Source organism: Malaclemys terrapin, chromosome 4 (assembly GCF_027887155.1).
Source record: "Malaclemys terrapin pileata isolate rMalTer1 chromosome 4, rMalTer1.hap1, whole genome shotgun sequence".
NCBI lineage: Eukaryota > Metazoa > Chordata > Testudines > Emydidae > Malaclemys > Malaclemys terrapin.
This window is the reverse complement of record NC_071508.1, coordinates 104,883,154-104,909,225: the sequence shown is the minus strand read 5'-3', so window position 1 is coordinate 104,909,225 and position 26,072 is coordinate 104,883,154. Positions and strand designations below refer to the sequence as shown.

The 26,072-nt window shown below is 38.3% G+C and overlaps 1 protein-coding gene across 4 annotated transcripts in view; it reads right to left on the bottom strand.

Moving 5' to 3' along the window:
- Window positions 1–4,130: 4,130 nt before the first annotated feature.
- The window catches only part of ARHGAP5 (Rho GTPase activating protein 5), an 86,040-nt gene continuing 64,098 nt past the window's right edge, over window positions 4,131–26,072 (bottom strand). For 3 of the 4 annotated variants that reach the window (XM_054025923.1, XM_054025925.1, XM_054025924.1), the window contains exons 5-8: window positions 25,817–25,894; window positions 24,520–24,651; window positions 21,759–21,864; window positions 4,131–8,285 (exon numbers count right to left, since the gene is read on the bottom strand). In XM_054025923.1, the coding sequence (XP_053881898.1) occupies window positions 7,955–8,285; window positions 21,759–21,864; window positions 24,520–24,651; window positions 25,817–25,894 (647 nt within the window). In that variant the 3' untranslated portion in view covers window positions 4,131–7,954. Of the gene's footprint in view, window positions 8,286–12,183; window positions 12,478–21,758; window positions 21,865–24,519; window positions 24,652–25,816; window positions 25,895–26,072 lie in introns of those variants that run through there. The other variant, XM_054025926.1, reaches the window with a different exon arrangement.

Sequence of the window (26,072 nt, the reverse complement as noted above, 5' to 3'; positions counted from 1 at the left end):
TTGAGGAGCTAAATTTTGGATTGAGGCACCTAAAATGGCAGATAGGCACCAAAATCCTTTTGTGAAAGCAGCACACGGTGCCTTATCTGTATCCTCCCCTCAGCATTGCTTCTCTATCCAACATGATGGGTATGGAGACTTCTGTGTGTGCAATGTAGTGAAAGAATTCAAACTGGGAATCATTGAGAGTTACTGATGACAGTTGAAAGGCACCATCAGCCAATCAGAATGTGGCTTTGAACAATCAGTACCCAGCCCTGCACCAATGAATTATGGGTTCATCTTAATATTCATGATATATTTTAGTTAAACATTTTCTTTCTAATAGGTGCGTTTAAAAAAAAACAAAACAAAAAAACAATATACCTAAGTATACAAGAATGGGGAAAACAAATCTGGTCTTAGCTCATATTTCCAAGACATAAAATGTATAGTATATCATTTGTATAAGGAGAGTTTTTAATAAGAAAGATACTGTGTTGTATTGTGTAAGCCTATTTCATTACAGAGGGAGATGGCATGATACTAGAATTATAAATGTATTCGTGTATTATAGAGGAAGTGTGTAGCAACTCCTAACACAGTTTTTATATAGACCTCACAGTATATACATACAGCGGCTTTACCACTCAGGAGTAGTGTGGCTAATGCAAACTCATGTTAATAAAACCCTTAATGTTACTTCACTCAATATTGCGTAATGCATAATATAGTTATATCTATATTATATTTTGAGCTGTATATATACACACGCACATTTTATACATTCAATGTTTTATACAAATAATCTAAATAAGCAACAACTGCAAAAAGATGGCTTACATGATATTTTTATGCATAAAATGTTTCTGCCTTTTAAAGATTTACTAAAAGTTAATACAGTGGTGTCACTGATAACACCGGTCCACAATTTTTGAGAAGTCGTCTGCTTCAGAGATAAAATGTGCTATTTATTATGTATTTTGATGTGCTGAATTCAAATATGACAATTAAAACAACGGATTGGCTACTGTTTCTAAGGTATTTAAGTTTTTACATTTTATGTCTCTGTATATTGTGTAGATAGTAGAGTTTAAATCATAAATTTTAAACCTAGGTCTTTTAATGTATTTATGGTTGCTTTATATGATAATATTTCACCTGTCCTGTTTATGTAACACTTTAAAAATCAGCGAAAGGGTTATATAAATAAAATTTATTATGAAACAAAAGGCAAAAAACGATTATGTACATAGTTTAGTCCTATTCAGTGTCTACTCGGCGCTTCTTGGCTTGTCTCTTGTATTCATTAAATGGAGCATCTCTTGTCACTGTCCAGCAATGGTCTGCAAGCACTGATGGGCTCCATTTGCCCTGATAGCGTTTCTCCATTGTTGCAATGTCCTGGTGAAATCGTTCGCCGTGCTCGTCGCTCACTGCTCCGCAGTTTGGTGGAAAAAAATCTAGATGAGAGTGCAAAAAATGTATCTTTAGTGACATGTTGCAACCAAGGCTTTTGTATGCCTTGAGGAGGTTTTCCACCAACAACCTGTAGTTGTCTGCCTTGTTGTTTCCGAGAAAATGTATTGCCACTAACTGCAAGGCTTTCCATGCCGTCCTTTCCTTGCCACGCGGTGCATGGTCAAATGCATCATCTCGAAGAAGTTCACAAATCTGAGGACCAACAAAGACACCCTCCTTTATCTTAGCTTCACTTAACCTTGGAAATTTTCCACGGAGGTACTTGAAAGCTGCTTGTGTTTTGTCAATGGCCTTGACAAAGTTCTTCATCAGACCCACCTTGATGTGTAAGGGTGGTAACAAAATCTTCCTTGATTCAACAAGTGGTGGATGCTGAACACTTTTCCTCCCGGGCTCCAATGACTGTCGGAGTGGCTAATCTTTCTTGATGTAGTGGGAATCTCTTGCATGATTATCCCATTCGCAGAGAAAACAGCAGTACTTTGTGTATCCAGTCTGCAGACCAAGCAAGAGAGCAACAACCTTCAAATCGCCACAGAGCTGCCACTGATGTTGGTCATAGTTTATGCACCTCAAAAGTTGTTTCATGTTGTCATAGGTTTCCTTCATATGGACAGCATGACCAACTGGAATTGATGGCAAAACATTGCCATTATGCAGTAAAACAGCTTTAAGACTCGTCTTGGATGAATCAATGAACAGTCTCCACTCATCTGGATCATGAATGATGTTGAGGGCTGCCATCACACCATCGATGTTGTTGCAGGCTACAAGATCACCTTCCATGAAGAAGAATGGGACAAGATCCTTTTGACGGTCACGGAACATGGAAACCCTAACATCACGTGCCAGGAGATTCCACTGCTGTAGTCTGGAGCCCAACAGCTCTGCCTTACTCTTGGGTAGTTCCAAATCCCTGACAAGGTCATTCAGTTCACCTTGTGTTATGAGGTGTGCTTCAGAGGAGGAATATGGGAGAAAATGTGGGTCCTGGACATTGATGGTTCAGGACCAGAAGTTTCATCCTCTTCCTTGTCTGACTCAAGTGAGAATGATTCTGGTGCACCAGGAACCGGCAGTCCTTCTCCATGGGGTACTGGGCGTATAGCTGATGGAATGTTTGGATAACGCACAGTCCACTTTTTCTTCTTTGACACACCTTTCCCAGCTGGAGGCACCATGCAGAAGTAACAATTGCTGGTATGATCTGTTGGCTCTCTCCAAATCATTGGCACTGCAAAAGGCATAGATTTCCTTTTCCTGTTCAACCACTGACGAAGATTTGTTGCACAAGTGTTGCAGCATATGTTTGGGGCCCACCTCTTGTCCTGATCTCCAATTTTGCAGCCAAAATAAAGGTGATAGGCTTTCTTAACCATAGTGGTTATACTGCGCTTTTGTGATGCAAAAGTCACTTCACCACAAACAGCAGAAGTTATCTGCAATGTTCACACAAGTACGAGGCATCTCTGCTCACTCTGGCTAAACAGAAATGTGTCCCTTTGCAAAATCAAACACTGACAAATAAGAGAGCATGACACTGTATGATTTCTAGAGCTCATATAGGGCAATTTGTTCAGCAGAGTGATGTAAGCTTTGTTATGATTGCATCATCCATGACTTCTAGCAACAACATGATGCAATTCATATCATGTATGATGCAATACCAGCTTCATATTGCATCATTCATTGTTTTGCCTAAAAAGCAAGTTCTGTCCAAACCCAGTCATAGATTTATTCATAGATCCAGTCAAAGATGTATTTTAGTCATTTCTGGTTTAAATTGAGATCCCTTCCCTTTAGAACTCACTTATCCTCCACCATTCCTAAGTCAAGGGTCGTATATACTGACCCAATAGCGTATCTTGAAAACTAGAGCCAATCAAGAGTTTTAAGCATCATTTTTGTTCTCATTGACCCAGAATTAGTAAAGTTTAACTACATTTATTTCAGAAGCATTTTGGCTGTAGAGCAGTGAAATTAGAGGACATATTCCTATCTAGGAATAGCAGAACAGCAATCCATGGAAAACTGACCAATATTATATAAATTAGAGAATCTAAAAATAGCCTCAAAATATGCACAGATAATTTTTAGTTCAGGATTAGTGTTCCAAGCAAGGATAAAAAAAATATTATTCTTCATTCTTAAACTGTTTTTCGGCAAACCAATATCAAGAAAAATGTTTCCATAATCATAACCAATTCCATGTTGAACAGCTCAAATCAGGTTAAAAAAAGTCAAGACACTCTGAAGACACAGAATTTAACTTCTCTTGAACAAAGTCCTCAGTTTGTAAAGGATAAAAATATTTTAGAGGTTTTTGTCATTTTCATGGGCTCTATGCTTCTTCAGTGTATGTGTGTATACATCTTCATGGACCAATATATTCCTAAAGATGACTCAATTATTGCATGCATCAATACAAGGGGAGAAGTTATCCCTTATTGGCATGCTTTTATACTTAAATATTCAAGAAACCAAACAGCTTTTCAAGTTTTATAAGAAATGTTAAAGAGATTAAAGAAAACTACCGAATTATAAAATATTTGGTGTAGTCAGTTTGTAAAGACTTACTGCTAAATTTCACCTTGGCATTTTATTGAAAGATATTGGGTGATTTTGCCTTTAAAATTTCAATAGGCAACTAAACTGAACATTGTACACAGTAAGCATCTTAATGTTTTATTCATTGAATTCTTTATACAGAATAAGTTTCACTGATATTTAATTCACTGCAGTATTCTGTTGGTGGTGCAACACAGGATTACATTAATTATAAACAAAGAACAAAGATCTGACTTTTTAAAATTATATACATATATACGTATATATATACACATATACACACACATACACACACACACACATATACATACATACACACACATATATACATATACATATATATATATTTTTTTTTCTCAGTTGACAAATAGCATCACAATTACAGTATAAAAACTGAAATCACCATGGAAGCTAAGGCCTACAGTTTTTTAAATCTCCAATTAAATTTCTCTCTGTATATATTTACCAGAGATATTAGGAACAAAATTCCAGTACCTTGAAAATAAACAAGTCTATTGTAATTTCTAGCAACCACTATCAAGAAATGAAGAAAACATACAAGATAAAAATGTTTCTCTTCACTGAAGTCAGAAATCTGTCACCTATTCACACTATGTATGTTCAAAATCCATAAAGTTGTGTATATAATGAATTTTAAAATAATCCGTAAAACATTACTTAACAAAATGCCACTTTTCAAACTCAATGTGTGGGATTTTAAAAATATTCAAAGAAGAATCTACTGAAAGAACACATTTAAAAACAATACATTTTAGTAGCAAAATTGCCTATAACAAAAAACATAAATTACTAATTGGAGTTACCGTGTCAGTGTGAGATGTTCAAGACAACGTCACATGTTTATTAAGATATTGCTCTTACGATTATTGTAAAAATGCTAATTTAAAAAATTTAAAGCAATGCTTTTCGTGGTTTGAACTTTAATTAGAACAATTATAAGAGACAATTCCATTAGCTAAACTATGGAGAATCTGTATGGAATGACATTCTTCCTTGCTTTATAGCAGTACTAAAGATTACCTATAAACTTCATTTTAAAATAGCAATGGTATAATTTTCTAGTATCTTTATTTTCTGTTACTATATATATAGCCATATAGTATTTTAATATTAATCTAAAGCAGGGGTCAGCAACCTTTCAGAAGTGGTGTGCCTAGTCTTCATTTATTCACTCTAATTTAAGGTTTTGCGTGCCAGTAATACATTTAACGTTTTTAGAAGGTCTCTTTCTATTATAACTAAACTATTGTTGTATGTAAAGTAAATAAATTCTTAAAATGTTTAAGAAGCTTCATGTAAAATGAAATTAAAATGCAGAGCCCCTAGACAGGTGTCCAGGACCCGGGCAGTGTGAGTGCCACTGAAAATCAGCTCGTGTGCCACCTTCGGCACACGTGCCATAGGTTGCCTACCCCGATCTAAAGACTACACAAGAAATACTGACAATGTCACCAAGTAAGTGTGTCATGCCAAGCTTTTTTTTTTTTTAATTGAACCTTTTAGTAAGAGTTAAAGACAATTTCTAACCAGGCCAAATACAAGAGCAGCATTTTAACAACTCATTATGGAATAAGGGATGCAGTTGTAATAGAATACATAAAAACAGATGATATTGCAAATATTTTTGGATCTATAATAAGCTTAACTTGAAATGGAGTTGTGGAAATGTATTTGTAACATAAAAATAGATAATTTTATAATCAAAGATGAATTTAACATCATGGCCAACTAAACGTATACTTCCACACAGGAAGCAGAAAGTTAAAAATGAAATTCAAAACACGAAGACTGAAAATTGTTTTACCAGCTAGAACTTTTAAATATAGTTTTCTTTTTAGCCTACTTCCAATAGAAATAGTTTGGTTTGTTTCCTGTACAGTTTGATGCTTTGTCTATACCATATATAGTAGAAAAATAAATTCTTTAGCAACCTAGAAACAGTTTATAAAACTCTTGAAGTTTAATTTTTCTTTGCTAAACATGCCAATGTTAGACTGACACCTATAAATAAAAGCTATGTAGACAACAGATGTGATGTAAAACAAGTTAAGAATACTACAATTTACAGGACAGACTTTATTATTGTACTTTATCAATTCCTGTGTGCTTTGCGACAGGAATAGGGCTTTTTGTTCTTGTTTTCTTAGAAAAGATAATTACTTGCAAGAATATAACACAAATATCAAGATAATTTATCATATACATGTACTTCAACAGCAGCCTTGTTTATGGTATCATCTTAATCTAGAATGATAATCCAAGTCATAATTAGAAGTACAATACCTAGGACATAATTGGGAAAGGCAATTTTTATTTTAGGAAAATGGAGTAAATCAAAAACTCTTAAGAGCCTTAATCCTCAAAATCATCTATTTACTATAATACATAGAAGACGATCTTAAAATCTCATTATGAATGAAGATTACAACGGTGACCATGATAAAGCTTTTTTAAACTACACATAACATATCCTAGCAGCTGAGTGAACCACATTTATTTTTTTCCTTTCCAGACCCAAAAACAAAAAGCTATAATTTGAGTATGAAAGAAAAAAACTGCTAAAAGTCTCACAAATATTTTTTACCTATGTCCTCCCCTCAATTCTGCGACAATGTGTAGTCTTCTAAAACAATTACCACCAATTAAATGTTTAAAATTTTTTTTTAAAAGCAGCACTCTTTTAAAGCAAAATTGGTACCAATGTAAAAGAAAAAAGTAATAATTAAAAATGGTGCAAAAAGTCAGTAATTTTGAATTTTTAGTACAACATACCACAGAAAAAATATGAATACAAATATGTGATTTTATATATACACTCCAAAGAGGTTAATTGTCAGTACCCAAAGTATTTATTGCTATATATTAGCAATGCATTTTTGTATATCTTTAAAGGGCCGCATAAAAATAGATTTAAAGAATAGATTAAATTGAAGTCCTAGATTAAAACATTGTTTGGTTTACAGAATTTTACTACAACAAAGTTCATGTTTATGTATGAAAAGTTATATAACCTTATATGAAAATGTCATGAACTATTTTCTACACGCTAGATGTGTTCCCAAGTGGGAAAAATTAAAATATCTAAAATATATTAGATTAAGTTTACAAGACCATCAATGATCTTTTAAACATGCAGCTGTTTACAGAATTAACAGTATTACAAAATGTTTAATTCAGTAATGGAACATAAGGAAATAACTAGGAGACATCAAAATTTTTGCACAATATTTGAAACTCACTTTTACAACAAGCATGTCCTTGGTATTGTGCTGTAAGAAATAATAAGCAAGTTCAACAAATTGTCCACAGGTTTACTTAGAAGTAAAGATGGAAGGTGCAGGATTGTAATATTTTCAACAGTGCATTTTGCATTTTTTCAAAAACCATCCCAAGCATACTATAGCATAAGTAGCCAGGAGGTTACAAAATAAACTACAGCTGGGCTTCAGTTCTCTACACAGAATGCCTGAATGTGAATAACGCTGACAAAAATAGCACATTAAATAACAAAAACAGCCATAAAGCAGGCTGTAAGCACTGAATGTATCATAAATGTGATCTTTTAAATCATTAAATTTCTATAGAAAAATTTTATTCACAATATATTGTGACAAACTGCCACAGGAATGATATAGTGATTGCAATAAGGTTTCATGCAGCAGCAGCAGCTTTGTACTTTATAGCTATTTTTGTTTTTAAAAATTAAACCTCTCCAGTCATGCTTATCCCATGGTTTTGATCTGCAGTGTGTATGAATGAAGAAATACAGTATGGGTTATAACAAAAATGTCCCATCAGTTTGGATGTGATTTTTCATAAATATGAAGTACATTACTGAATCCTGAAACATGCATGTCTAGCTTTATTTTCTGTCCAATGCCAGGCTGCCTGCATCTTCTTCTATTTATATAATACCAAGAGGATCTGCTTGTAATTGTGGTTGTATCAGCTGAGGTTGCAATGGTGGTGGTAACTGAAGTGGTACCATTGGTTCCACCATCTGCACTGTGTTGGATGGTGGTGGCTGACATGCCACAGAGTTGGAGGTTTCTATAATCTCTCCATTGTAAAAGAAAAACTGGCACTGTTGAATGAAGGTCTCTATAACCGACTGGTGAATCTTAGTGGTAGACAGGAACTCTCGGTTTTCAAAATCAGGTCTCATCAAAGTTGGCCAGAAACAAATTGATAAGTTATCAGCAGTCATAAGATTGGTTCTATTTTGCTGGCTAACCCTGAAATGAGAATAAATTTTCAGAACACATTCACAAAGAACAATTAAAAAAGATATATGAACAGGTCTGATTTCAAATATTTTCATAAACATGAACGTTAATGCAAAAGAATATATTTTACAAATATCTATTAAAACAATAGCCCATATTCTTAGATGTTACACTGATGCAAATCCAGAAATGAATACATTATTTCAGATTTAACAGCTAACAGATAAGACTTCGACTCAGTGTTTTACTATTCAAATTTGAATCATTGTGAAAACTAAAATGCAACAAGTTATACAACACTTTAAAGAAGTGAGTATGAATGTATATGTTAGAGTCCAGCAACTCACAGGGGATTTCCTGCCCTGCAAGGTAAAATCCATTAGCTCTGTATAACGTTTGACCTTTGTGCTGAGAGGGCTGGCTACGGGGGAGCTAAGGTAAATTTTGGAGTGGCTATAGCCCAAACAAGACCTCCCATAGCACTGCCCCTGCCTATGTGTCTGACTTTTAAATTATAAATTACTTTTTTTTGCCGATCTCAGTGTTCTGATTGGTCTTCGGTTTAATGCAGCTCTATAGCTGCTGAACAATCAAGCCCTCTAATGTTGTCTCAGCCCCAGGGGCAGCATTAGGGAAAATGGCACCCCCGAGCAAACTTCTATTTTGGTGCCCCTTCTTTGGAGGCAGAGTGGGGCTGAATGGGGTCAGGCTGTCAGCCCCAGCATGTACGGGACTAGGGCTTACAGGCAGAGCCCCGCCATGCATGGGGGCTTCAACTCACGAGCCTCACATAAGAACTTTGCGACCTCCAGTTTGAGGACCCCTATTCTAGAAGAAAAAGAAGACAGCATGCCTATACAAAGCGGAACCTATATTTAATAATATCTATATATCAAAAGAAAAAAGCAAGTGAAGATTGAAATATTTCACTTCATTATAGGCTTTTCATATTAGCCAGTGATAAAATAGTGTCTGAAATTAAGCCGTGCTATTAAGCAAATTCCCACTGTTATCAGTAGGTGTTTTGCATACATCAAGATGCACAGGTTGAAGTGCAACATGTTGCCCTTCACAGTTACTTTGAGGAACATACACTGTTGAAAGCAAGATGATTCTGCCATGTCATCATTAGCTAATGTGAAAAATGGAGAGTATAAATAGGAGTAAGATTGACTTTTATTTTTTAAAATGTTTAAATTTAATATAGCTGGGCAAAGCTGGCAAAAATTTTTTGCGAAATTCAATGGAAAAGTTTTCACCCATTCATTTTGAATGGTTTGAGCCCTCCCAATTTTATTTTTCACAAAATTTCGAAGTCCCATTTTTTTAAAGTTTCTCTTGAGAAATCTACTCCCAACCTGACGTTTCAGTTTTATATCTTTGACAGCTTGCGCAAAAGCACCACAGTAGCTTGAGTTCCAGCTGATTTCATTTTTTAGTTCTGATACTCAAGTTCAAGATGCTAAAAAGATGTTTTTAACTTGGGTGGGTAATGGGGCAAATCTATAATACAAACAGTTTAGGCCAGGTCATGCACTTTGCTTTTTGTTTTGCAAGATGGAAGCTGTTGAATGAAGCATCATAAATTAAGCTGAAAAGAATAAAAAAGGTACCAATATGCTGCTTCAGTGATTATCCTGAGACTCAGAGAAATCCTCCAAACGGAGGGAAAAAATTAACTATATTGTACATTTCAGATATTTGTATAGATTGATAGTTATTGTACATCAGTGTCCTCCAACCTTTTTACACCCAAGATCACTTTTTGAATTTAAGGGCAACCCAGGATCTACTCTGCCTAGGGTGACCAGATGTCCCGATTTTATACTGACAGTCCCGATTTTGGAGTCTTTTTCTTATATAGGCTCCTATTACCCCCCCCCCCCCTCCGATTTGTCACATTTGCTGTCTGGTCACCTAACCCCGCCCCTTCCCCAAAGCCCCGCCCACTCCACCCCACTCTCTCTGTCACTCGCTCTCCTCCACCCTCACTCACTTTTATCAGGCTGGAGCAGGGAGCTGGGGCTCAGGAGGTGGTGCGGGCTCTGGGCTGGGGCCGAGGGGTTTGCAGTGTGGGAGGGGGCTCTGGGCTGAGCCTGGGGCAGAGGGTTGGGGTGCAGGAAGGGGTGAGGGATGCAAGCTCTGGGAGGGTGTTGGGGTGCAGGAGGGATGCAAGCTCTGTGGCAGAGTATTGGGGTGCAGGAGGGGGTGTGGGGCGCTGGCTCTGGGAGAAGGCTCAGGGCTGGAGCAGGGGGTTAGCATGCAGGAGGGGATATGGGGTCAGGGCTGGGGCAGGGTTTTGGAGTGCAGGAGGGAGTCTGGGGTGCTGGCTCTGGGAGAGGGCTCAGAGCTGGGGATTGGGATACAGGAGGGGATATGGGGTGCTGGCTCTGGGAGCGGACTCAAGGCTGAGATGTGGTCTCCCGCCGGGCGGCACTTACCTCGGGCAGCTCCCAGTCAGCGGCACAGTGGGGCCAAGGCAGGCTCCCTGCCTGCCCCAGCCCCACGCCACTCCCAGAAGGGGCAAACATGCCCTTGCAGAGGTGGAGGGGCCACGTGGCTCTGTGCACTGCCCCTCTCTGCAGGTACCACCCCCAAAGCTCCCATGGGCCACAGTTCCCCTTTCCCAGCCAACGGGAGCTGCGGGAGCGGTGCTTGCAGGCAGGAGCAGCGTGCCGAGACCCAATCCATTGCAATTAACAAGTTGGTGACCACTGTTGTACACTGTAGAATCATTATCCTGAAAACAAGAATCAAGACTATCTCCCCAAAGCAGGTCTATGTTAACAGACTGTTTGTCCCTGTTGACAAACAAACCTTCTATATAGGGGGGCAAAAATGAAGACTTTCTGTGCTATGAAGGGCCTTGTTTAATCTGCAACTTTGGAACAGCTCTCTCCCTCACTTTCCATTGCTGATTTCCCTGACCATCACCTTTTCCTCTTCAACATAGGTCTCCTGCCTCCTCCTAGTCCCTGCCCTATCCAACCCTTCTGAGATTTCCAGTCTACCCACATCAGTGACTTCTCTGTTTTAAGTCCTCATCCTCTCCTCTGTTATCTCAGTAGACAACACTACACTTCCCTTGACTCCTTTGACTCTCTCCCATTGCAAGGTTTGCCTAATCAAGCACAAGCCACGGCTCAGCCCCTCTCCTATATCTGTTGCTTATTTTAATAAAGCATGATTATTTCACTGTTAACTTGTCCTCCCCTTCCTCACTTGTCTGTTTCATTCACCTGTTGTCTTTCGCCATATTTAAGCTCTTTGGGACAGTTATTAAATTATATACATATAGCACCTGGCACAATACAGGCCAGATCCCTGGTTGGAGCCTCTGTGCATATATAACCAACATGAATTTGTAGTGATAGGGCAAGAGATAGGCAGTTTTTAACAATTTTTGTCAGTATTTTTCGATTAGGTTAACTATTGATATTGCTCTGTATGTCCTACTGCAGTGGGTCTCAAACTTTTATACTAGTGACCCCTTTCACATAGAAAACCTCAGAGTGCAACTTCCCCTTAAAAATTAAAAACACTTTTTATATATTTAACACCATTATAAATACTGGAAGCAAAGCGGGGTTTGGGGTGGAGGCTGACAGCTCGCAACCCCCCATGTAATAACCTTGTGATCCCCTAAGGGGTCCCGACCCCCAGTTTGAGAACCCCTGTCCTACTGTCTTTTGGATCTTCATACATTTTTTCCCCAAAACATATGGTTATACACGCTTCCAAACAGAAATATGGGATTTTGCCCTTTCGAGGAAGTGACAGAATTTTAAAGTATTCAAGGTATATAAAACTCCTAAAAAGATGTATAGGTATTCAAACAGTAAAGTATCAAAGGAACAGTACCATAACTAATGCCAATCAATATGGTTTTATTAAAAATCTATCTAGTTAAATAAATGTGTGGTTTTTTGTTTGTTTGTTTTTAAGAGATTATACATTTGGTTGACAAAGGCAACTGTGTTGACATAATAGACTTCTGTAAGGCATCTGACTTAATATCACATGATATTCGGATTAAACAATCAGCACTGTACAAAAATCAACATAGTACACATTAAGTGGACTAAACACTGGTACATCCCAAAAAAGAACTGCAAATGGGGAATCATCACACAACATATTTTCTAAGGTCTTGCACGGATCTGTTCTTGGCCCAATGATATTCAATATCTTTATTAATGATCTGGAAGAAAATATAACATTGCTAGTCAAGTTTTCACATGACAACATAGATGGAGTGGTAAATTTTAAGGAGACGTCAGTTCTACTGAGTAATCAGAATTGCTTGGTAAGCTGGACTCATTTGAACCATTTTAATATACTCAGAAATACAAGGTTATACATCTAAGAACAATGAACACAGGTCATACTTACAGAATGGGGAGGGGAGCCCTGAATTTTGGAAAGGAGTGCAATGCTATGCATAAGAAAGCTAATGCCATTATTGGATGTATAAGCAGGGGAATATCAAATAGGACTAGGGAGAAAGTATTATCTCTGTATAAAGCATTGATAAGACAAATACTGGTGTCCAGTTCTGGTGTCCACAATTTTAAAAGAATGTTGACAAATTGGAAGGAGTTCAGGAAAGAGTTACAAGAATTATTCGAGGTCTGGGAAACCTGTCTTCCTGTGAGAAAGTTAAGGGATGACTTCTTCATGGTTTGCATGTATCTACATGGAAAGAGTATCTCTTACAGTAGAGGGTTCTTTAATTTAACAAAGACAGAATTTCCAATTACTAGAAACTGAAACTAGATATTCAGACTAGAAATGTGGTGCAAAATTTTAACAGTGAGGGTAATAAACCATTGAAACAATTTACCTAGGAACATGCTGGGTTCTCTGTCACTAGAATTCTTTCAATTCAGTTTTGCTCTCTTTCTACAAGATATGTTCTAGCTCAACCAGAGGTTATGTGCTTGATGCCAGAACTACTGATGAAATTCTATGGCCTCTGTTATGCAGGAGGTCAGATTAGGTGATCATAATGGTCCTTTCTGGCCTTACAATCTATGAAACTCACTGGCAAGCTTGTCTTTAAATCCTGTACTTTACCCAGCAGCAGTATGTTGGATTTTTAGGTTCTTCAGAAAATGATATATTTGTTTTATAGCAGAAGTTCCTGAGAATGAATTAAGCATTATATAAAATTTTAAATGATTTTAATGCTTTATCATCAACTCCTGTAATTAAATGACATTTTTAAAGTAACAGCTGGCTTTGTGACCAACACACACACACACACACACACACACACACACACACACACACGGATTGAAATGAGAGTTCCTTTTGATTTAGATGTGACCATAAGAGAGCTCTTGCTTCTTTGAAGTTCTCAAGTTGCAACTGAATTTCTGTTGTGACTTTGTTTCTTCAGTTTAAATGTTCCTGACAAAATGTGGGATTCTGTCCTACTTTGAAATACTGCTGCGTATATTTATTAACAAGAAGAACAATTGTTTTCAACATATAAAACGAGAATTTCCATCTTGGGGACTGATCTTTGATATCCTGCACTCCTGCCAGGTGTGTGATCTGAATAGGTATAACACCTATTTACTAGGCTAAATATTTCACTACTGTTTCAGCTTTACTGAAAATCAAACTGGTTTTAGATAAGGAATCTTTACCTTTAAAATGGAAAAAAAAACATACATAAGACTACAGACATAAGATTACATCTTGTTCCGCAATTACAGATTTTAAGGTTTTAGATTTGTTGTTTATCTGGAAATTGGGCAGAGTTTTATCTATTTTGGTTTTTAATACATGATTAAGGTTCACCAAGTTCATTATTTGTAGTGTGAAAATAATTGGTTAATAAATCTGATAGACAACTGGGACATTAATCTGGACTGAATGTATACACCAAATATTCAGATAATTGTACAAGAAAATATTTTCTCATTTGCAGTGGCAGAAGTAACTGCAACAGGTAATATTTTGTGTTATTAAATGTAATTAATGATTAAACTAGTTATCAACTAGTATAGGATGCATCAAATATTGTCTGTTTTGAATGTATCATGTCCAGAGATATTTACATACTCATCCTGAATTAGGGCAATATATACATTCTCTTTCTTGAGAACTTCTTACATTTCAATGAGTAGTTAATGCTGTCAATATTCCATGTACAGAATTTTAAGGAATTCAAAGGACAATAGGGAAGAGGTTGCATTTTGTTTAATGCTTGTATCCAAGAATTTAAAACAAAAGAAATTGGCTCTTCTACATATAATTGTTTCTTAGGGTACCCCTCAGAGGAAAATTAATGAGTCAGTCTGTTGACAACTGAATAATTTAATTAAACTTTTAAGAACATTGTTAAATGTAAACAGGATAAAATGGTACACAATACCCTGCTGACAGCAAAGGGAGTAGACTAGTTATCAAAAGGTCATGTTTAAAGATAGAACAAATGTTCAGTCTTTAAAGTTATCACAGAACCTTCTTCCTTTTCTCCTTGAAGTAATTCAACATGTTGCCTAGAGATGCTCTCTGGAGCTCGGTCTTAAACTCCATCCTTGACCCTCTCCAGTGAGACTCCAGCTCTCTGTACTGCTCTGAAGCTGCTCTCACTTACATTGCTAATAACTTCTTCAGTGCTAAGTGTCAGAAATTCTATCTATCAGTATTCTATCCCCACCTCCTGTCAGGCTGCCTTTTACCCTGTTGACCATGCTGCTCTCCCTGAAATCTTGTCTCCCTCAGCTTCCATGACTATTCTCTCTTGGCTCTTCTACCTCTCCAATTGCTACTTCAGTGTTTGGTTTGGAATTCTTCTCATTCCAACCAATGGGAGTTCTACTGGGCTTCTTCCTTAGCCCTCAACTCCTCTCTGTATGCAAAGGTGATTATACACAGATAGAACAAACCTATCATCTACCTTCTCTGTGGTGACAACACCCAGATCTACTTCTCCACTCTGAACTTGTTCTGCTCCTGGTCCCAGCTAAAATCTCAGCCTGTCTTTTTGATATCCACTGGCCATCTTAAACTCAACATGCGCTTTTAATCATCGCTTCTAAATCCTCCTCATCCCTTCCTTTCTCAGTCACCATGACAAAACTTGCACTCTTCCCTAAGAACTTGAGTGTACCTTTAATTACCCGGCCCAGTCTAGGTATAAGATATCAATAGCTAGAAATAAGGACAATAAGGAAAAAGAATTTTCAGGGGCATGGAGTCTATCTCCATGAAAAAGATAAGTGATATTTCATATAGACCCCCTTAATTAGTACTCTCTGTAATTGATATGGAAAGTGTAGACTGCTCCACAGTAAGATCATGACAGGTTAGATTGTGATAAATCATAGGATATAGTCCATTTAACACAATTACTGAAGCTAAGCACATACCATGGAACTCAAAAGGAAAATTTTTAAAATATCCTCTTTTAACAAACAGTAATTGCCATTTTAATTACATACCCACATTAGTTTAAACACAAGGTAGTCTAATTTTCTACTCAGGAGCCTTTGCAAATTTCAAATCTTCTTCAGAGTTTTTAAACAGAACGTTTGTTTCTTTAAAGATCTTATGCTGCCTGTCTATTCCACTGGTTTCAGATGACTAGATGACCCATCAAGGTCCCTTCCAGTCTTACATGTCTATGATTTTCAAATCCTTTTACCATCCATTACTGTGGTCAAATTTAAGGCAATCTCTTGCATGAGTTTTGTTCTGTATAACTGCACAACTTCCTCATTTTGATCTGGTTCCACTCTTTTAGAGCTGTTAACTTTAATAACCAACTTAGCAGGACTTTCTTTCCTAGCGCTCAGAAAGGTTTCTGTAGGGAGATACAGAAAGCTATTTTTGTGGTTTAATTAGTTGTGGAGCCAAATAGTTTTTTGAATGAATATCTTTAAAGGATTCAGCTGGGAGCTGCAACATGTGACCTCTTATTTTATTTTTCAACATGTTACTATTACAGCAAACTAAACATAATACTACCCTGTAATGTATTTTACTATAATACACACTCCCAATCAAATCATACATTATATAACTACATTAAAAGTCCACGAGAATACAACATTAAAATTGTATAGCTAGTCCAGAAATGCAACTATGGTTGAATATTCAACTGTAACTATGTCACCTTGAGCCTATGTATTATAAAATTTTTATACTATATTGTGCTATTTAAGAAATATTAAGTCATTATGAGATATTTTTCTGCTCTAGATGAAGTTAAGCAGAAGAATGTATACAATAATCTAAGAATCAGGGAGTTTCTTAATAATCACTTGAAACAGCCTCATCCATTGCACAGATTTTTAAAAATTGGATAAAAAGTCACTATAATGCACTCTACTCTAGTCACACCAGTTTGGCTTCAGTTGAGTTAATTGAATTTGTACCAGTGTAACTGTTATCACAATCAGACCCAAGGCTTTTCAGGGCATACTCTTGCATTGGTGGGGTGAGAAATCAGATGACCAAACTGGTCTTTTCACTCTTCTTTCCATGATTCCGAACATTACATTCTTGTATAGATACACCAAGTCATGGTATGGGTGGTGCCCATCTGCTAGTCTCAAGATTAAAAACAATTCCTTATTTGTTAAAATCAAGGAAAAACCTTGACATCATCAAATGCTCATGTAGAAGAACAGATTTGAGGAGACAAATATAAGACTTTCACTCCATAAGAAATATTTGTTTTCAAGCAGTTTTATTAAATAACACTTAAAGATGTTATGAAAAGCCAGGTGCAAAATAGACATGACCTTAAGTACCCCTGTATTTACACCTTACAAGCTACTGCAATGTTTGTACAAAATATACCTTGTAATGAATTCCCTCTGTATAATGTTACTAGACAAAGGAATGTGATTTTAACTCAATTTACATATGAGCCATAAACAAAGCTATCAAGCTAAACCTGAAGAGGTTATCTTGAGCCTAAACCGGGATCTGTGGCCCTTCCAGGAGTAGTCTCTCTTTCTTACAAGAAGGGAAAACTGTCCGAAAAAAACACTGCTGTGTTGACCGCAACAGTGACATCTCTTTATGGACGGAATATATACTCCCAAAGAACGGGACTTAGCTATGGAGTCTTTAAGAGTGCAGGGTTTCATAATTTTTTTCTGAAAATAAATCCCAGCCATCAAACGGTAATGGTCTGCTACACCTCACATGCAATGCCCAAATTCTGCAGCCATGAGGCCCTCCTCATGGTCACAGCCAATGCTGTAACTCTGGTTGTGGCATCTACTATGTCCAGAGCTAACTGCAACAGTCTTAGCCACCATACGACCTTCTGCAATGAATGCTATAAACTATTTCCTGAGAGGGTTCTGGCAACTTATCCACAAACTATATAATATACATGGCTGTCCAATTGACAAGTCATATTTAGAAACCAAAGCCCGATTGTTCCCAATGGACATTTGCATGGAAGAGAAGGTATAAGTCTTCCTCCCCATTAAGTCCATCCTTTTGGACTCTTTGTCCTTAGGGGTGGACTTACCCTTCCCTGCCATGCCCTGTCATTTGCTGCAGTTTCCACCAGAGAGATAGGGGCCAGATGGGTGTAAAAACCTTCAAAACCAGGCATAGGAATGAAGTACCACTTTTCTGAATGCTTTGCCATGGGAGACAATGAAGCTGCAGTATTCCAGAGGGCTTCTACAGGCTCTAAAAGAGCCTCATTCATCAGGAGGGACACTCTCCCTAAGGCGAATGATCAGAGAATATCCAACAACTTACGTGTATTTTCCTGTGGGCATTCCACCTTGATACCCAAGATAGTGGCCATATGCCTTCGGAGGTCCTGATAAAACTTAAAATCCTCAGTCACTGAGGGAGAGAAAGATTCTGGTACAAAACAGTCATCTAGGGAGGAGATTTGCTGCATCGCAACGGGTCCTGTTTTTGCACCATAGGATCTGATCGGAATAACCCCGGAGGTCCAGGAGGAAACAAGCTCAGCAGTTGCTTGCAGCTGAGATGGTCTGGGAGTGGGAGCCACCACTGGGTCCGGGTATCTCGCTCTGTTGTCGGTCAAGGAGTGGGACCTCAGGAGCAAAGAAGCATCCGAAGGCTTCCAAGGAGGCCACTGGGCTTAGAGATGAGGCATTGTTGGCCAGTATGTACTGGGTCAAGAGCCCCTGTCCCAACTGCAGAGCAGATGCCGATCTCCGTACTGATGGTAATCCAAAGGGTATCTTGTGATGCCTATCTGATGATGAAGGGTAGGATGACCCAGACCTGGAGCTTCAGGAGTCCTGGAGCTTCTCTGCTGACAATGGGGCAAACAAACAGACTCATCTAAAGTCCAATATGGGAGCGGCATTGGTGCTGAAGCGGAATGGGCGATAAGCAATGGCAGTACCAAATGAGAGAGAGAGTCCCATCTGGTACTAGGAGAGGCACCAGTATCAAGACTAAGGGCAGCACTGAAGTTGACAAAGAAATCTGCTGCCAAGATGACGGTGCTGAAGGATGCACCACCACCAGGGGCCATTCAGTGCCGGGCCCAATGTTGGCCTCAATTCCACAGTCTGAGGCCCAGATGGTGCTCTGGTGACGACGAGCCCAGGAGCTCTGCAACATGGCCACAAGATGGCTAAGGGCAGAACAAAGGACAAGGCTGTAGAAGCCATATCACCAACCAACTCTTGAACCAGTGGAGAGGCTGGGACTGAGAGGCAAAGCAAGTCGATGCTGCTTGTTACGTTGTGAGCATGGAGACAGTTGCGTGGTGCCGACATCATTGGTACCAAACTCAATGAATGCCCCATGGCCAGAACCAGAGTCATAGAATCATAGAATATCAGAGTTGGAAGGGACCTCAAGAGGTCATCTAGTCCAACCCCCTGCTCAAAGCAGGACCAATTCCCAATTGGAGTCAACAGTACAGGCTCTCTGAGTGGTATCAGGGAGCAGTTAGATGACACTGCTCCATCCTGTGTGCTGGAGGAAATACATTGCTCCTCTTAGAAGATCAGGAGAAGCCTCCCCAAGTCCTGGAAGGGTCCAGATTCATTTTATGGGATCTCTTCCTCACCATACCAGAGGAGGGAAAACAACAACCCCTTTTTCCTCTTGGGGAAATGACAGAGCCCAAGCATGGAGCAGAACCACTTGCCAGATCTGAAGGTGACTGCCGATCTGGCAATGAAGCCCTCATCTAAATGAGCCTCCTTCAGGTGCTTGTCTCTCACCACCTGAGTCCTCACTGTGAATGACTTGCAGATGGTGCACCACACTTTAATGTGTCCTTCACTAAGACACAAGCACCTTGTGTGGGGATTACTGTTGGGGATGCTCCGCCCCGCCCGCATGACAGACAATGCTTAAACACACAGGGCAGCCAACTACAGTAACTCGTCCTCACTTAACATCCTCCCGCTTAACGTTGTTTCAAACTTACGTCGCTGCTCAATTAGGGAACACGCTCGTTTAAAGTTGTGCAATGCTCCCTTATAACGTTGTTTGGCTGCCTGCTCTGTTCTCTGCTTGTAAGATTCTGTGGAAGAGCAGCGACTTTATAAGGGAGCATTGCACAAGTTCCTCTTCTCCGCCTCCTCCTCCTCTCTCCTAGCGCTTCCCCCACCGCCAAACAGCTGTTTGGCAACGCTTAGGACTTTCTGGGAGGGAGGGGGAGGAGTGGGGAAGCGCTGCGTCTCCACTCCTCCCCCTCCCTCCCAGAAAGTCCTAAGCACTGCCAAACAGCTGTTTGGTGGCAGGGAAGCGCGGAAAGGAGCTAAGTGGGGGTGGAAAGAGGTGGGCCTGGAGTGGAGCAGGGATGGGAAGAGGCGGGCCTGTTCTTCTCCGGGGAAGCTGCCGCAGCTGTTGCGAAGGTGCTTCGTAGCGTCTTTGCCTACAGCGGGGTAAGCCAGGGGCACTTCCCAATCACAGTACAGTATAGTACTGTACAGTGTATAATGCCTTTTGTCTGCCCCCAAAAAATTTCTTATGGGAAAATTGGATTCATTTCACATCCTTTCACTTAAAGTTGCATTTTTCAGGAACATAACTACAACGTTAAGTGAGGAGTTACTGTATTCTAACTAAACTTTGATCTTAGCTCCAAGGAGCCGAGAAGCAATACTAACACTAAACTTAACCTAAGTGTTACTACATCTCTACCCCGATATAAAGTGACCCAATATAACATGAATTCGGATATAACACAGTAAAACAGCGCTCCGGGGGGGGGTGGGGCTGCGCACTCCGGCGGATCAAAGTAAGTTGGATATAACGCAGTTTCACCAATAACACAGTAAGATTTTTTGGCTCCCAAGGACAGCGTTATATCGGGGTAGAGGTGTATATTCAAGAAAAATTTCTTAGAAACTGAGACCGAAAGCATAAGGCAGGGGTCGGCAACGTTCGGCATGCGGCTCGCCAGGGTAAGCACCCTGGCGGGCTGGGACAGTTTATTTACCTGCTGACGCGGCAGGTTCGGCCGCTCGTGGCCCCCACTGGCCGCGGTTCACCATCCCGGGCCAATGGGGGCGGTGAGAAGCGGCGCGGGCGGCTGCGGCTTCTCGCGGCCCCCATTGGCCCGGGACGGCGAACCGCGGCCAGTGGGGGCCGCAATCGGCCGAACCTGCCGCGTCAGCAGGTAAATAAAACTGACCCGGCCCGCCAGGGTGCTTACCCTGGCGAGCTACGTGCTGAACGTTGCCGACCCCTGGCATAAGGTAAAAAACACCACATGGAACTCCAACATTAGCCACAAGTGGTCAGAAGGAACTAAGGAGGTCGGGACAGCATTGCCCTTTCATGGCCGGGGGGGGGCTAGGGCCACAGAATATGAGTGTGCTCCTATGGGTAGTGCTAGGCAAAGTTCTCCAGCTCCTGTGAGCTGGGTACGCACACATCTAAGTAGATTACACAGCTGCATCTACTCAAAGAAGAACCAGGGCTCCACAGCACACAGACACTCACAATACTGCATGCTTGTCTGCAGACTGTGAACCACAGCAACAGAGCATTTAAGGCACCAGGGTTACAGGAAAGGCAGTGACACAACCTCTTACTGATCTAGCCTACAGAACATGACAGTAGATTAAATACTTATTGCATTCTAATGTTATTTAGTTCATTGTATGGTTTTGTGCTGAATTTTAATTAAAGAACTCCCAAATCTACAACTGTTGCACGCAACTGTCTCTTCAACAGAGACATTTACTCAAGATATAAGAAATTTTGCTCTATCCCACAAAATAGTGATAGTGTCAGATTATCCTACTTTAACAAATCACAGTATTAATAAGCTATAGTAAGGCAAACCTATTACACAAACCATGAACTCTTTTAATTACAAATTAACTTACATTTCAAATCCCCTTTCCTGCATTCCCTTTTTTTTCTTTTTGGCCCTTAGTATTAGTTTGGTCATGCAGTCAATATTTTTATTGACAGATGAGTGATATCAGCATACAATTTTTTCAGTAATTATTAAATAGATTTTTAGTAGTGAAAACAATACTAAACCTGTTTAGATGAGTTATTACAAATTTGAAGACATCGTAGTTCACAGGATGGAATTTCTTCACAATTTCTTTTAACTCATGCAGTCGTTCTGTCTTATCCAAGATCTCTGTAGAGATAATAGCAAAACACCAATTTTCCTTATATACTTAAAAGGAAACATTTACAAATGGTGCTGCTAATTCGTCTCATTAGTATGTAGGGACAGATAAAGCATCCATACTGGAAAGGAACGCCAACGTGAGAAACAGTATTTGATAGTTACATGAAGAATTGTATATAGACGAACTATTATATAGTTTTACTTCTCTATCATAGGTAGAACATGCAGTCTGTGCCTGATAAAATTATTTATCTGTGTTTAACGTTGGAAAATCATTAAAATAGCTCATTGTTGGCTTGTGAGATGATCATTAACTCACTTACGAGTCAGATTTCTCTCTTTCACACTATTACTACTCAAAATATTTTATAAGTCTTTTATTCAGAGACAGAAGATGCCCAAAATTTGGGGGAGGAGTTGTTCTAATACTTGATTTATGCCCATGAATTGAAAATATGTTAAGCCTGTCAACTAGTCCAATTGATGAAATAACATGATTGAGCCTGGGAGAAATGATTTAAAAACCACTCCGTTTAGAAGAGGAAAAGGTAGAATCTAGCAGAATCAGGCAAACATTCACATTTTAAAGAGTAAGTATGGACAACAGTCTAGAGAGTAAATTAACAGAGAAGCCTTCCACAGACTATTAAAAGTGCAATGTACATAGGCTAATTTTTCTGTATGGATAGCAATCACAAGTTTATCCAAACCTTTACAAATTTATTTCAAATAATCTCTGCAACTGCTGTTTGCAATTTCAGGGTGAGTTCTTAGTATTTAGATAAAAGGGCTGGCATATAAGGAAAGGTCATTCAATATAAAAGAAAAGAAGTTTAACGTAGCAATAACAGAGAGAGCCATTGGAATGGGCTTCGTCCCTCTCGGAAGGGATATGATCAAGATACCCTCTTTAGCTGATATTTGGGAAATATTTTGTGGCTCCCAGTAGAGCAACAGGACTGGCAGTTTAGTACTGCTGAAAGTTACAATTGCAGTTACAATTGCAGCAAAAGGACTGAAGCTCCCTCTTGGTTCTCCGGAAGACAGTCATAATTTCTTCAAAGGCTGACTGAATGAACGTCTAAAGAACTGAAACATAAAGGATGCCATCATGCATTTCTCTGGGTAGCCCACCAAGATGCATATGTGAAAAATTTTTGAGTTTTAAAAATGGAGAGAGAGGTGGGGGTCAACTGTCCAAATGATATTGCTAAAGGGAGTGATGCTGTTTTACAGCTTAAAAAGGACTGAAATGGAATTGTGTCTAGGGCCAGGAACTCCGTGTTTGTCATACAGAGGAGGAGACTTCTAGTGTGTTTTCCTATTTAGATGGTGTTAGGATTATTACTTTCTTTAAAAAAACAAAACAAAACAGTTCTTTTGATCCATCAATTTTACTGTTACCTTATCCTTCTGACTGGTAATGCTTAATTAAAAAAAGGAACAAATCTCTCTTACCCAACCTCACAATAATGCTACAATTAAACAATATGTAGGCATCAGGGAGTTTCCACTCTGCCCTGAACATGCAAACACTTTCTATGCCGTTAGCGCCATTTGGCATCTCGTTCATTAAAATGTTATCTGCATGATTTTATCACTAAAAACAAATTTGAAATGCAGGGCCATACAACACAGCATTAAATCTGTTCCCAAATTGGGATTATCATTCTGCAACAATAACATTTAAATATATTTATATTCCTTTTTAAACCATTGCTTCTATAGAAATTAAAAGTTTTCATGGGTTTTGACACATCTAATAAAAAAAAAAAAAATCAGTAAAATTTGCCTGTAGCTCTATTAATCAAGTAATCTAACTAAAAATACTGATTGAGAATTAAGACTACTAACACCTTTTCCTATAAATAAAGTATTTATGGATATCAACTAGATAAAACCAAAACATACAAAGATACATGTGTTAAAATGTAGGTTAATCTAGCTGGTCTTCTGTACCAAATTTCCAGATTTAGTGTGATGAATATATTGTCATGCTTTGGATAAGAAAACAATACTATTTATGTCATAGTTCCACCCTGCAAAAATATGTAACACTGGCTTACATTTATGGAATAGTTTACTGCAATCCAATTCCCTGACCTAATCTGATTCAAAGAAAGAAGGCCTTTAAATGGGTGAGATCCATAAAAGGTATGCTTTACAGCTGTAAGTGTATGAAACATACATGAAAGGTAAACAGATTTAACATTGTATAGTTTTTGTTTTTTTTAAATAAAGAAATTTGGGAAAATTCCCTAGTAAAAAGAATATTAAATATTTTTAACTTATAAACCTTTTTGAACAAAATATTTAACTCATGCATGCTTCCTTATTACTATTATATAAATTTCATCTTCAACTTTACTATAAACTGGCACAAAGCTAATTCTTTAAATTAAATGTGTTATCCAAATAAGACAAATAATAAAATCACAATTTGGTCTGAGATGTTCATTAAAGATTTACTTCTTTACGTAACAGTGTTCATTCATTTTAAAGTGTGTTATTTTAAAACTGCACAGACACAGCAGAGGGCAGCAATTTATTCTAAAAATTTCAGTTTCACGAGAGCTAATCATTTCAAAATATAATGAATTTAAAACCTATAATAAGATAACCCACAGAACGTAATCAACAGAGACAAGATTTACTACTTACTTGATGCTTCTACCAATTCTGGATGTAGAGAATAAGGTATTAAAGGATCTGGCAGATCTGCAAAGAAAGCTTTAAGAGCCCCTGCCACAGCATTTACTGTCACTTCCATAGATTCTAGGTTGATATTATGATCTGTGAGACACAATGAAACAGCAATTTATTAGTGTAAGCAAAACCAACAGCTATCACTGCACATACCGCGTTATATTGAACTTGCTTTGATCCACCGGAGTGTGCAGTCCCGCCTCCCCGGAGCACTGCTTTACTGCATTATATCCGAATTCGTGTTATATTGGGTCACGTTATATCAAGGTAGGGGTGTATATTGCATCAATCCAACTGTGGGAATCAAGGTCAGAGTGGATGTTTCTATATAAATGACTGAAAGACTGGGGCAGTATATTCAGGGTGATATTCAGAGAGGAATAATAAATAAATAATAAAATAATAATAATAATACAGGACATCTTCCCTTGGAGAGCCAGATTATAACCACAATACACTATTTGCATTCATGTACATACTAACAAGATGAATAAAGGCTCTACATTGTACTGGAAGTGGACTACCTAAATTTAACATTTTAACAAGATTATTCAAAATATAATTCACTAACAACAGAATCCTCATTAGTCATACATCTTGCTTTTTAATTAGAACATGAATGCCAAATACTAATAAATATAAATATTTATCCAAAAATGTAACACTTAAGCTAGAAAAAAAGTAGAGGTATTTTGGGAAATTACAGTTGAGAAATGTCAGTCAGAACATAAGAACTGCCATACAAGATCAGATGAGTGGTTCATCTAACCAACATCCTGTCTCAGAGTGACCAGTAAGAGACAGGAGTGCTCTTGGATTCTTCACTAACACTAAAGGCTTGTCTAAATGGGAACACTCAGGAAAATTAATCCAAATTAATTAAAGATATCAATTTACAGTGGATTAGTTAAACTGCATTAAACCCATGTGGACAAACATTCAGAATTGAAGTGGGTTTAATTCACTTTATCTTAATTCACTTCAAAAGTCAGTGTTCCGCTTTAGGAGTAGTAGAGGGGATATGTTAAAATACACTGTTAGAAGTAGAAGAACTCAAGCACTAATGACATTCATTTGAGCAATCTAAAAGGAATTAGAAAACAAAATACCTGAGCTCTTATGAATAATATTTAATTTATAACTGCAGAATGCTAAAGTGTGACCAATAGTGAACCTCAATTCCCTTCCAAAAATAGCTATTAAGAATAATTCTGGAGAAGAGACTTATTGCAGTACCAGGAAAACCAGCTACCTTGATCAAACTGCTTCTGAATGTTGTCTTGATCAGTTTTATTCCCACTAACACGGTAGAGGCCTTCAGTGCATAGCCCTGATTGGGGAAAGAAAAAACATTTTTTAAACACAAAATTATATTTTACAGAATAACAATGAGATGGACATACTGTACATAATTATTCATTCATACATGAAAGTAGCAATTAATGTGTCCTGCACATAAATTCATTCAAAATAATTTGCTGGGTATTACATTTATGTAGGAATTACCA